The following is a 14,393-nucleotide window of genomic DNA, read 5'->3' on the forward strand; positions in this document are numbered from 1 at the left end:
GAGAGTGCATTCTCATAGACATGAGCCATGAATATAGTCACATGCAAAAAAATGAATTCTTTTGAACTTCTGCCCTGAGAGGCAACTTTCTCATGGTGCTTTCCCTAATATTGTAACGGATTAATTCAGTGTTGTGTTTGCTAGCGCACAAGTACCTGCCTATGGCAGTGAAACTTTCACTCATTCAGCTCATTGTTAAAGGGTACTGAACTCATTCGCTATCCAAGGACCATACCAGCTACCCCCTCTCAAATCCCCATCACCATTCTGTCTGCCTCTTTGTGGCATGTAATTTGTCTACTACTAGGAGCCAAAATAAAATATTAGAGGCTGGCATTTACTATAAAATGTTGTGCACAATTCCAATTTCTGGGCATCTTTGGGAAGATTGCTACTATGTTTTCATGTTTATTATTTAAATTTGTTGCTAAAAGAAGCAGGGACAAGACGTGGGTAGATCTCAAAAAACAGATTTCAGGGTAAGCTACTCAACAAGCCATAACACCTGACTGCACAAGAGTCCAGAATAAGGGTTAGCATCCAAATGCCAGATGTACAACACAATATACAGAGAAATAATCTGATCCAACTAGCTATAAGAACTGTGATTTTTTTCTTTTTTGAGGACTGTCATAAGCATTTTGATGACTGTTTTTCCATTTGCAGTAGAGAAGCAGTTTCATCACTGCAGCTTGAATACCCACTCTCAGCTTCACAAATGGCATGGCCTCAGTGACACAGGACAAACCAGAAATTGACCAGCTAATATCTAAAGATCCTTACTCATCAAAAATTACAAGCCAAGCACTAACAGAGGGTTGCATTTAGTGTAGCCCCAACCTTAGTCTGACAATGGTGTAAGACTTCATAACAGCTTAGGTCAAAACACTGAATTCATTTGAGCATTAATGCTCCATCTTTAAAAATGGCTTTGTCTTCAACAGAAAGTGCAATGTGTAACTTCCCTATATTGCTTTTAGCAAATGCCAGTTTATACACAACAGCCATGATACAGGCATTGGCAGCCTCCTTTTATATACCCTTAGGCTTTGAAGGGAGATAAATTACACTGGTTCAAATATATCACATTATAACATTACCTGTGACTTCCAAAAGCTCCGGACAATTATAGCAGAATGGAGTGAGGTTTATCATAATTCCTAATAAGACTGGAATTTTCCAGGGGCCCTATAAGCACATTGTAGTTTTATACCAAAACCAATGGATCAGAGTAAACAAGTGACTTCATCATTTGAAACCTGGCACCCTACAATAGCCAAAGTCTTGAAGAAATGTTTCTTTTCTCATCCTTTCTCTGCCCAGTTACCAAATAAGTCCTTCATTAAAACAGCATCCATTTTACCACCACACTGTGATAAGCAGATGCCTTCATTGGTAGAGAGGTAATGTACTGCACTGAGGCAATTTCATCTTCTTTATGGCTGTATGGGTTTATGACGGCTTGACAAGTGGGGACATAAAGTAGAAATCTCCACCTGAGCCACTGCTGTTCTGATAATCAGATGGGATATCCACTGACGTGTAGAAAATATCTGAAGACAACAAACCTGGGATTTTTATAATGTATACAAGTGATCCCACATTGCCTGGTAATCTCAATCTTTCCCCATGTTGTCCTCGCTTTTAATTCTGAGGCTTACTGATCCATGTTTGTGAGATGGTTTGATGAGACAATAAAGTATTATTTATTATATTATTATTTATTATATTCCATTAAATGACACAGCAGGCATGTAAAAATCACATTACATCTGCAACTGGTTTAAACCTTTAAAATTTAATTTCCTCATTTACAGGTGAAATTGTACTCCATAAATAGCTTCTATGTACTGACAACAGTGCAAGTCAGCATTTTTGGCTGGGGGTGAGGGTGGGTGTTTGCAGGGAGCAATCCAGATTTATTTAAACTATCTTCAATTAAATACGTAAAAATATACTGGCAGCTACATTTCCACACAGCACAGCTGGCAGAGGGGTCTGGTCTTCCTGTGCAACCATCAAATCACTCCCTACCCTGCTATGAATAACACCCTTTACAAATGAGACCAAAAGAATTATTTATGTCATTTAATTACGTAATGACATAATATTTGACAAATTTTTTTACAAAAGAAAAAAGCATGGCACAGACAGCACACATGACAAAAAAACCATAGTCTCTATAGTAAACATATCAAATGAAAATAAACCACAGTAAAGGACTGCAATTGAAAAATACACAGCAAGCAAAAATTTTAACAACCATCTCACAAAAACACTCCTCTTTGGAAATACGGATGGAATCAGAAACCATGCACTTCTATAAACTAACTTGGAAGTTGATACCTTTGAATGACATTTATCAATAATGTTGCACACAACCTTTATAACATTTGTGTGATTTTTTTTAAATAAATAAATTAAATAAACAAACAGGCTTTGAGGTAAGGTAAGCACATCCACTACTGCCTGAAGCAACCTCCTTGGCAAATTTGCTGGCATGGGTCAAATCATATCAACTGATCCAGTGAAAATGACAAGACACTAGGACTGATGACTTGGTTATGCCAGAAAGTGTTTTCATGACTTATTAAATAACAAAATAAATAAAAACACAGCTCATTTATAGAATGTATCGTCAGACAATTGCTACTGGTTATAACAGAGCCAGTCACCCTTTGGTTACACAGGAGCACCTCTCTTACCTCGATATTGGAACTAAGGCTGCTGGGCAGGGTTTCTGAAGTTACAGTGGTGCTGGGGAGGCTGGAGAAATCCCACAGGTTCACGGGAGGCGTGGGCTCAGATGGCTTTACAGATTCCACACATTTCTGGCTGTCCTGTAAGGTCACTTCATAAAATTCCTGGATGTCTGGAAGAGGAAAAAAAGATTCACTCACTATAATTGGGGAGTGAGGATGGTTGCTTACATTTACATTACATTTATTCATTTGGCAGACGCTTTTATCCAAAGCGAATTGCAAGCGAGGTACAATACAACACAAGCGAAAAAACCATACAGTCAGCAATATTAGAAGCACTGCAAGACAAAGTTCCAAAGGTTGGCCAGGCAAGGCACAAACTAGCAGGTAAAGCTAACAAGCACGTTAAACCATTAAATTTCTTTTTTTTTTCCTTTTATCTTATAGTTTAGTAGGAGAGTCAAGAGAAGTTCCTTTAGGGCGGGGGGGGTGTGTGTCAGGTGCTCAGGTGAGAGTGGAAGAGCTGTGTCTTCAGATGTTTCTTGAAGACAGAGAGGGACTCAGCAGAATGGATGAAGTGTGGAAGTTCATTCCACCATTGGGGGACAACAGCGAAGAAAGTCCTGGATAGTGATTTTACGCCACGATACAACGGGATCGCCAGGCACCATTTGGTAGCAGAGCGTAGCGGTCCGGAGGGAACGTAGGGTTGCAGCAGTGAGTTCAGGTAGGTAGGTGCAGTTTTGTTGGTCACCCTGTACTTTTAAAAAGCAGTGACTGACCTCCCTGCTACTCGTGCTTGAAAAGACGCATAGTAGCAACGGAACTGTGGCTCAGAGGACAATGTTACAATCCACTTTCAATATGTTATCATTCTAGATACCATGTTATATATAGAATAATATGTTTAAACAAAACAAATGTATGAATTACCTTACAAATCTCACTGTGCTCCCACTATTTTGTACAACATTTTAGAGAGTTAACATCCAGGAAAACAGACATGCGTGATGAATGATGTTCCAATCACCTGTGTGTCAGATGGTGACAGTCATATAAAGAGTATAATAAGCCGAAAATGATCATTAGCACACAATGAGAATTTATGCTGTCTGTAATGGCTGAGAATTTTTTTAAATGAGCTTTGAACTTTAGTATCCTACAGATGGTGGTGCCACAATTATTTATTACTTGAAAATGGCATTAATGCGCAAGTCATTAATGCCAGTGAAATGATGGTCTATAGCTATAGAAACCTTTCTAGGGGACTAAACATAAGTGGTATTTCTGGTATTCATTTTAAGACATCAATTTTACTTAATCTAGTGAGCTTTTAATTGACAGTTCTGCTGCCAATCAACAGTAGCCAACATTTACTGATCCACCTGCCTCTGTGCTCTGTACCACTCCTTGACTCAAGCACCCATTTCAATGAGACACCACTCTGCTGACCGACTTTCAATGCTCAGCTTGTCATCAAGGAAATAACAAGCCATCAAGTTTACAAAAAGTTTACACGTCAGCTACAGATAATTTTTTGTACATCTCACCATACCAAATCCATTTAATTAGGAGAAGAGTACCAAGTTGGTTGCTTTGCATCAGTGGCTTTGAGGTTGAATTGCAGAATGTTCAACTTAACCGAGCTATCAACAGGAGCAAACAAAGCAGCTAGCTCATCCGAGACAGGTGACACAGAATTATTTACTGTATTGGCCTGGACTGTAATGAGGCACACTCACTTTATTCAGCTCACTATCTTGGTTTTACTCCTACCTTAAAACTTGGTTTAGGTTGATTTTTGAGAAACATGTATACATATTGATGAGGATATTTATAGCCAAATAACATCTTTGACAGGAAAATCACTGCACATGTAAAAAATGTGAAAGAAGTCCATGGGTGAGCTCTAAACCTCCATTTTCTTCATAAAACTACACTAATAATCCAATGTCATTACCAGCTCAGCTATAGGAAATGTACTCTTAGTGCCACAGGCAATTATGCTAGCTAACCAAACCTCAGGGAATGATGTCACCAAAAAATAAATAAATAAATAAAATTCTGGCAACCAAAACCTGATGACTGGTTGTCCAACTGGGTGACCACATTTACGAGTATAAGTAAGTACCAAGCCCGGAAATGATTAAACCTAATGTGTTACCTAATGAAACATTTCAACAAAATAGTGAATTACATCAACTCATGTTTCCATGGTTACAAAATGGTTATCCACTATTGTGCACAGGAACTGATGCACACTGTGTGCAATACCAGATTCCTCACAGTGTGGCAATAAACTTTCACAAACATACCTATCTTAGTCTCGTGCATTGTTCTTCTAAGTCTTTTGTCCTTTCGAAACTGTAAAATTTCAAACTGTAATCCAACTTTATTTTAAAACGTTATAAAAGCAACCCACAGCCAACTAGCAATGGCTTTGCAAAATTAAACAAGCCAGCTCACAAACAATCTCATCACCCCTATCACAGCTTACCTGAGTAGTTACAGGTCCACAGTCATGAAATGGCATTACTATGGTAATGGAGCCACCATTATGTGTTCTCAAAAATGTGTTTCACACACAAGTACTGTTAAACAAAAGTCACATAGAAGACTGGTGTAAACTCTCATCCACTTGACATGACAGAACAAAAGCATAATTATTACGCAAGATTAAATGACTGTGTGAACGGTGAAGTCTGTAGCATATATGCAGATTCTTACAAAAAAAAAAAAAAAAAACAAAGCTCAATCACTGATGCAATATGATAAATATGGGACTAAGGGACTAACTTCATTGATTCATGCTTCTGAGATTCAGCAGCAGAAACGGAGCTCGTCCTTGCATAGCACATGATGGGTTACAGGGCTCAGTATAATATGAGGATAATATGATAATCAAGATAATATGAGGTACCTTTTCAAATCTTATTTGATGGCAATTCATTAACACATCAACTGGCTGATATGTTGGAGTAGACAGGCGCCTCTTAGGATCTACATGCTGTATCAATGCTGCTCTATCACAACATGTCAAAACATCTACAACCGTATACAAGAGCAGAAGGTTGCAGGAAAAGAATGCTTTTGTAGGAAAATACTGAACAGGGGCAGGAAGAATGTCACTAAAAATTGAGGGTCTCCAAAGAGAGCTGTCAGATTATGACAGATTTTTTTTTGGTTTTTACACAGAGTCGGTCCTGCAGCTTAATATACTGCCGTGTTTCCCAAACAGAAAATGCTGCTTCTGCATCAAACAGCAAATTTTCCAAAATTCTGTCAGAGATATTCACACGTTCCTCACTGATCCTCAGTAATACTTTTTCCATTAGCTTCCTAAAGCTGAAATCCAACACTGGCTTAGCAGCATGGGTGATAGTGGGCACCTGGGGTAGCAGCTTCGGTGCTGTCATACAGTGATGTGCTCTTAACCTCGTGCTGAGTGTGGTGTAAAATTCTACGTTCAACAGTCAGGGACGGCATTGCCTCAGTCTTTTCTGAAAACAGACAGAGCGCAATCAACGCTGAAAACATAAGAATGGTTTGTTTGTGAAAATTCAAAGCTGCTGTGCCATTTCTCTCTCTTCAGTCATGATGTGCATATAGTTACCATAGCAATTGTACATTGGCACATGTATGCAGTAGATGGCAGTAATGCACCTAAACCCTGGTTTCACACAACCATTAAATGATGTAGTGGCTGTTGTTGTAGGTAATGGCTGTTAGTAATGGTCAGGCAGTCTTACTAGTTATAATATAGTCTTACCAGTGCCTTTAGACTCATTCTGACCATTCTGAACACCTGACTAAGAAACCTGCACACCCTGATTGATCAAATTAGAAACAAAGTTGTAATTACGCTGCAGAGGCTCTCGCACTTTACTGTACCTCTGGAAAGAGCTGCTACAAAGGTTATCAGCAAAGGTTGAAACATTTACCCCATCCAATGATTAGATCATACTTTATACAAACATACCAAGTCATATGAAATGGTGTTTGTTTTGTGGGTAGCAACCTGGCTGTCCAGCCATATCTAGCATTGCAAGAGATGTTCTTTCAAAATTAAGAAAACAGTGACAACTATGTTATGACAATAGACAATTTCATCTTCCAATCAGTAGTTTTACATACTCAGTATCAGGATTTGAAAATCCTGGACTACTGGACAAAAGACCCAAATCACCCTGTATTTCAACTGTGTTTCAGTAAATAATAATTAAAACTGCAAATATCCTGACAGCTATCCACTATCCAAGATGCAACTGAACACATCGTGTCAAATTAAATGTATTTTAAAAAGCTGTCTTTGAGCTGGTATTCCCACTACATACACAGATTAACATGTACATCTGTTTAAATGCCAGCTCATAACTTGTATTTAACAGGAAACATGTGTACTCATAAACAGACTAAATGAATTTTATCCAATAATAATCCGTTTTTATAGTTGTCTGTATTAATAATGACTTTGCCATTTTTTTATCCCATATATGTGAGCATGCTGGTTGACAGCTCTGGTAATTCCTTTCATAATCTTGTTTAGAGGGCAAATCTGTGCAGTATCAGATGGTGTTATGACGGAGGCACCACAGACATTCAGTTAAGTATTTGGCAACACTCTCCATGCCTCACAACAGAGGTGAGAGAGGAGCAGAGATTTGTATTTTCCTGATTTACATACTAGCCCAAGGGGGAAAACACTTTGCTTTCAACACGCAAATGCACACAGAGCCTTTATGAATGCCCCTGCTGAATCACAGTCTGAAGCAAGAAAGAATGCAACACACTCAGCAGATACTGTGACTGACACTAGCTGTGCGCTGATTTAAAAAAAAAAAAAAAAAAAAACACAAACTAAATCACACTATTTGATGTCTCGTATCTTTGTAACAATGCATTTCATTGTTCGAGCATAAAACTAGTATACAGGTATTTACAGGTATCCAGCCCAAATATCACTTTTGCTATCTATACCTAAAATAAATTTTTGACAAGACATTTTTCTCATCACTGGTGTGCACCGAGTACTCCAAGGACTGCTCATGCATTAGATAGTATCCAAGCTTCAATTCAGGCACACTAGTCTGTGTTTTAATTATTTGCTCAGTCTGGTGCATGATTTGTGCCACTTCCTATATGCTACAGCAAAACCAACCCCTGTCAATCAGGGCCATGTCCATTACAGAAGATACTGTTACGTTGGAGGACTGGGAGAGCTATCAAATGTCACAGTTAACTCCACTGAGCTCCCATAATGCCTGGGCAGCTACTAATTCTGGTTTGAAGGATCAGCCTCCACAGTCATGGCCCCATTCACTGTCCACAGAGCTCTGCTCAGTCGCTCACAGCAACTGCAGTGTGGAGCTCAGCCATAGCTTCTATGGGAGAGACCATCAGAGAGAAGCCAAAGCAGCTCAGTCAGTTCTGCTGGGCATGTGGGAGCTGACCACCTCCCAGAATCCTCTCTCTCTAATGCAGTCCCCAATGAATAACACATGTCCATGGATCAGCAACACACTCCAGCATAGGACTTCACACCAGAGCTCCAACCCAATGGAGATTCAGCTGGACTGGTTCAGCATCACCCAACCCCTCTCTCTGATCTGACCTGTTTGCCAGCAAAATGATATAGGCACAACATAGAATTTATTAAATGTACACTTGATATACTTCACCATGGTGAGCCTTTGAAGCATGTGTGTGCCGCTTTACAAAGGCAGTTGCAGGGATAATTAGCATCTAATTGTGTCCCCAGTGCAGAGGTAGGCCTTCATCTCAGCTGTGAGTGGAGATTTACACCAAGTCAGGACTTCACCCACCCGCCCCTCAGCTCCTACCCTCAAAAAACAAAAGAATTCAAATAATATAATGTTAAGGATACAAGTATTTCCAGAGGCCCTTCAGTAAAATGAAAGGATGACACTGTTTTCACAGGCTTTCCAGCTCTTTGAACAACAAAGCCTCTGTGCTCTAGTTTCCAGCACCAAGAGTCCTTCGTTCAAAGAGACACTCTGATATGCACTGTCGCATAACAAATTGATACTTCAGCAGTTCTGTTGCATTAGATAAACACGCTCATATTTCATCTAATTGTACTACTGAGTGTTTTAGTAATGCGTTCTTCAGGGAACTGTAGTCTGAAGAGATTTACTGTATGGGATGACTTAATATTTTGCATGATTGGAGTATTTATTCATTCTTGCCCGATTTCCCCTGACTTTCATAGCTCACCATTTCACATTCTATGTGTCTTACAGACTCATTCATACAAAATACAAAGACAGCTTCACAATTTCTGCTCATTAAAACGTGAAATAAGGATCTTATTTGCTTTGCTTTCTGTTCACAAAATCACGCTTAGTGGCACCAGTCAGCTATGTTTAGGCTGGCACAGCTGATTTCACCACAGCAAACTGCCCTGCAAACATGATCCATGGGTGTTAACAGATGAGCAAATACAAGATAAATGGAGCAAACCTGCACCAGGGCCACAATGTACATTAAAAATACAAGATTTGAGTGGTTCTAATGTCTCCTCATTCCAAGCAGCAATTGCTTCCCACTGGCACACGGGCTGCTGCAGAGCACTACATTACCCTCTCTGTGTGTTGTCAGCAGCGCAGATGTGAGATGAAATCGCTCTCAGTGGCCCCCTGTTGCATCGCAGGGCAGGACGCTCCAAAAAGGGAGAACAGAGGTTGACTGCTGACGAGAGGGGGCTGAAGTGCTGAGAACAGGCCAATGTCAGTGGCTGGCATTCTTTACATGCTCGCAGGCAGCTGCCCTCTTGAGAAAACCTGTGCTTCAATTCGGATTTACAACTGACCACAGGATGGCAATGTGACAGAATTCCAGAAGCACACAGTCTACTTTGCAGTTCTTGTAAGCACTACAGTGCTTCTTTCAGAGTTTGTTTTACACACTATTAAGTGCAAGTGATCCACAGAGAGGGGCCGGAATTAGACCCACCACTTATCACAAATTACAGACAGTGCTAATGGCTTCATAATGCTTCTCATGGAATCAAACCAACTTCCCCTGACTAGTAAAACGACACCGTCCACATCCAAATTGCGATAAGCGGGTCAGTTTAAGTTTTAATCTAATCCGAGCCCAATTCAAATAAACGTACATTAGGATAAAAGTCATATCAGGACAAAAAAAAAATGCTTAATTCTTCTTGGCAATTAAGAAAACACTGGAAAAAGGTATGGAAATCTATGAGTGTGTCTGCAATAGATTTATGCCCTGGCGCCAGACAAATGACATGACATTTGTGGAAAGTGGTTAATTTGAACAAGCTTCCGTCTAGCACAGAGCCAAGCAGCTGGAGGGAGAGGGCCAGACCCGATTGTCCTGATACCAGGCAAGGAGGGCAACAAGATGAGCCTTTCAGACATGCAGAACAAATGAACAGACTACAGTGAAAATAAAATACCTCTACTGTTGTAAACTCAACTGATTATATTTGCCAAAAACATACCACATAACTCAATCCAATAAACTGATAAATCTTGTACTAGCACACTGCTTAAATTACCATCCCCACAATAGTCTGTTGTTGTTTTATCTCTTGGAGATGGATGTGAGAACTCTATGCTCAAAATGGCTACAGACACTAAATAATCATAGTCTATATGTTGACAAACAATATGACAAACTTGGCCAAGAGAAATTGCTACAACTAATGTTACATGATGTTACAACGTTACACCAACACGTTTAATATCGATGTGTGCGCACATGTAACACCACAGATAAACAAACCCAGTGTAGTGGTAAGGAGCAGGGCTCCTAACCCAAAGGCTGCTGCTTCAATTGCCAAGCGGGCCACTGCAGCTGTGCTGTACCCTTGTGCAAGGTACTTTACTTGAATTGCATAGGTAAATATCTAGCTGTATAAATGGATAATATAAGAACTGTAATATATGCAAGTCACTCTTGATAAGAACATTTCGTAAGTACATTTTTGGGAGTATTTTTTGCTCTGGACAAGCACTGACAGGCTGTAAGATGACAGGATGGTTCCAACACAGGTTAAACTGTGTGTAAGGGAACTTTCCCACCAAGTTCACATTCAACAGATTTACATTAAGTACCCTCTAAAAATATCTTTTTTCCCTAGTTTAGGTTTGCTTCATTTCAGACCAGCAATCAAGTCAGACCAGTTTCAAGTGAACTTGCATGGAAGGCCATTTCAAATGAGTCTAACTAGGTTCAAAAGTGACAGGGGGTTCAGATTACACAAAGGGGAACAGGGACGATTAAAGTGACCAGGCTTATCAATTCTCATGTCCAACCCTGGACAGCATCCCAAACTTACACAATTATAGCAATTATATCGGTGCTTGATCTAACAAGGCTCTCTAGTCACTGATTGAGCAGTTACCACACTGCTTAAAAATGGAACAAACAACAGATCCATGTCTGTGCCACAGTCTGTGACCTACAACAAATCTCCTAGATGAACTCTGTAAATAATGCAGTGTGCTGCTCTTTGTCCATCAGAGGCAATTTTCAGATCATCACAATCTTTAAATAGTTCAGGAGAACTATTTTCACCTTGTACCATTCAAGACCTCCTAAATATAGTCAGAGCTACTGTTAGGTAGAAGTGGAGCAGGATGATTCTGCGCATGGCCCACTGGCCATCTGCAGCTCAAGAATACAGCCCTGACAGGGAAATGACAACTCAGGAACCTAATGGCAATTTGGGATTTAACCACCAACACTAGAGATAAAGTTACAATTGTACATAAGAAAGGAAAAGGAAAACGGAAAAAGATTTCTCCAGAGGTGGAGAAATTTGAGGACTCCAACACTATTGAATGCAAATTTTATACTGACTAAAATAACAGGGATAATACACCAGACATTTTGCATCTTCCTTGTGAAGAATGTTTCTGAGTGTGTTTAGAATGGAAGGTTTTCCTTCCATTCTTGCCGAATCATTTTCAGTCCTGCCTGACAACACAAGAACCTAACAGGGCAGACAGGGCAGGGTAAATATACGCACACACACGCGCGCACAGATTTACACAGTATACAGCTGACTGAATTTTGCCAAGCATCCTGCAGCGACATCTCTCCAGAGTAAAGCAATGCAACAATGCAAAGCAGCATGCATTCTTGTTCGCCTGCATCCTTAACCATCCAGACAGGTGACTGTGAAAGAAACATTCCATCTTGATGTTTAATTGGCCACCTAAAAATATTACAGTCATTCAGCGCACAACCTTAAGCTTAATCTTAGGTACATTTTCAGTTGCTTTGGCTTCGGCCATGTCATAGAAATACTTCTTCGTTATGCGTTGTCTTCACTGTGTTTTTGTATCACTGGGCAAAAATGTAGAACATTAAATTCACCATGACTAAATGGTGGCAATTATCTGCTTTCTTTGACACATCAACATTGTCTCTGTTGATTTGATTTTCCATCTCATCATGGCTCTTTGATGGAAGATTAGCACAGTCAGACTCATCTAGTAGATGATGATGGTAAATAAAAGCACAATAGGCATAAACATTTGGATTTTTTGGCTAAAAACGCTTGTAGGTTAACATATTCTAAAGCACTTCAAGCTAGCACCTACTAGGTACTCATGATAGTTTCTAAGAAACTCACCTATACAAAACTGCACCCTACCATCCAATACATTCTACTAGATTACATAAGGATTTATTCCAGTGTAAATCCAATCTAAACAGACATTTATTCATTAATCTACATGTAGAGTACTCATGCTGCAAGAAACACTCCACCTACAAGTTCAACACTTTCAGCAAGTGCTTATTTACTTACCTCCTTCTACTTGTCGTGTTGATCACTGCCAACATATTCTATGGCTTAAATGCGAACAGTTCGCAAACAAGGTCTCTCAGAAGTTTTAGAGAACCCTACCCTCCAGACAGTCGTGCGTCAGTGAAGCAAGCATTATTTCTACATAAGTTAGCAAAGCAAGCTTTGCCACGCATTATGTCCAGAAATTGCATAAAGATGCAAAGTATTCCCTTATAATTAACTTAAATATTGGATGACATCAGAAAAGCCTTTAGTCAGAGACTACCTTCTGGCAGCTACTCTAAATCTTGACTGGCTGTCAAGTGAGTACATTACGGAAATGAAGACCTGTTTCAAAAGCAGAAAATATACTAGGGCGCAAAAGTAAAAATGCTTGTAAAATAACAGATGGTCATCAGATTACTCTTCTTTTTAGTGTTACTAAGCACAATGCATCTGTTATGTACATGAGTTGGAACTGCATCAAAACTGACACACCCACTTGCCACAATTTACACTTATCAGCAGCTGTTTTCTATTTTAGAGGGCAAACATATTTATTTAAAAAACACACAAACCTCAACTAAAACAGCATCTGAATTTTGATCAATGGGTGCCTCACAGTTATTATATAACCCGACTTCTCATCATGAAGTATTCCAGTAAGAGTCTTCTAAATGAAAACAGCCACCTGAAGAAACTGTAAATGCTAGTGCTGGTCACTGTGAAACATTGGTGCTTATTATTACACAACTCTTCTTTCTGGCTGTAAAGGAGATTTTACTTTAACAGCACAAAAGTATAGCACAGTTTTCTTCGCGTTTCTTCCATTAACCTCAATTAGCACAGTTTCCTAAATTTTTAGAAATGTTGTAGTGAACTCACTCATACTGTTGAATGTAGTACTACTGGGTAGTAGTAAACAGTAAGTAGTAATTCTTAGCAGTAGTAATTATTCCTGCAGCGCCTGACTGCTGTGGTGTTAAATGTCTCTAGCAGATGATCAACGCCTGCTCATAACCCAAACACAACAAATCCTCCATCCTAAGATTTGAAATCCCTGAAAGCTGGGACTTTATTCAGAAAACCTGCATTTGATTTTAACATGAAATGTTCATTAATTTAGGAGCACTTGTAATTCATGATTACAGCTGGACAGATTACAGACAGTCTGCAGCTTGAACAGGACACATTTTGTTACAGAAGTGAATGTAGCTTTCCATGGCAAAACTCTTCTGCTGTTCACTGTATCTGATGCAAAACACAAAAAAATCAAAGCCTCAGAGGACTGTGACAACATGTACTCCAACTCCAACTAAGGGCTATGGCTGCAAAGGTCACACATTTAGGGCTGAGTGCCGTGACATGGTATAACTGAACACATCAAACAAATAAGAATCAGCTTGGACAACCTCAACCTTATATCAAGGACTGTATTTAAGTTACTAGCTATTTTGATGCGGATCAGTCACCCCTTGGGAAGATTTCCAACCAGGACTGATAAATGCACATGGAGCCAAACAGGACTAATTGTACAGTAGTCTACAATACAGCACATGTATGGTGACGTGAGAGAGTCAGAACGAGCAGGCGCCACAAATCTCTGACTCTGGCCAATGAAAAAAACAAGGCATGGTTTCTCATTCTCCACCTCAAAGGCTCCCACTGCTCCTCGCTGCTGTAGAGGAAAAAGCAGTAAATCACCACAGAAGGGATTACGGGTGGGTAATCATGTCACCAGACGGATTACATTTTTCCGTCTCTTACTGTACATATCTTTGAGAGACAGAGATTGGACGCTGCCATGCAAATATTTTTTTCATTAGTAACATACAAAACAGGGAGACACAGGACAGTGTGCGTGTTGTTCATATACATAAAGCATGGTTCTAACTGCATGCATGCAA

General features: G+C 39.7%; 1 protein-coding gene across 11 annotated transcripts in view; it reads right to left on the reverse strand.

Moving 5' to 3' along the window:
- Positions 1-14,393, reverse strand: part of dlg1 (discs, large homolog 1 (Drosophila)) — a 170,112-nt gene that overhangs the window by 149,126 nt on the left and 6,593 nt on the right. For all 11 annotated transcript variants that reach the window (XM_036517316.1, XM_036517307.1, XM_036517197.1 and 8 more), the window contains exon 3: positions 2,706-2,872. In XM_036517316.1, coding sequence (XP_036373209.1) covers positions 2,706-2,872 — 167 coding nt within the window. The remainder of the gene's footprint in view (positions 1-2,705; positions 2,873-14,393) is intronic.

Source organism: Megalops cyprinoides, chromosome 2 (assembly GCF_013368585.1).
Source record: "Megalops cyprinoides isolate fMegCyp1 chromosome 2, fMegCyp1.pri, whole genome shotgun sequence".
Classification (NCBI taxonomy): Eukaryota; Metazoa; Chordata; class Actinopteri; order Elopiformes; family Megalopidae; genus Megalops; species Megalops cyprinoides.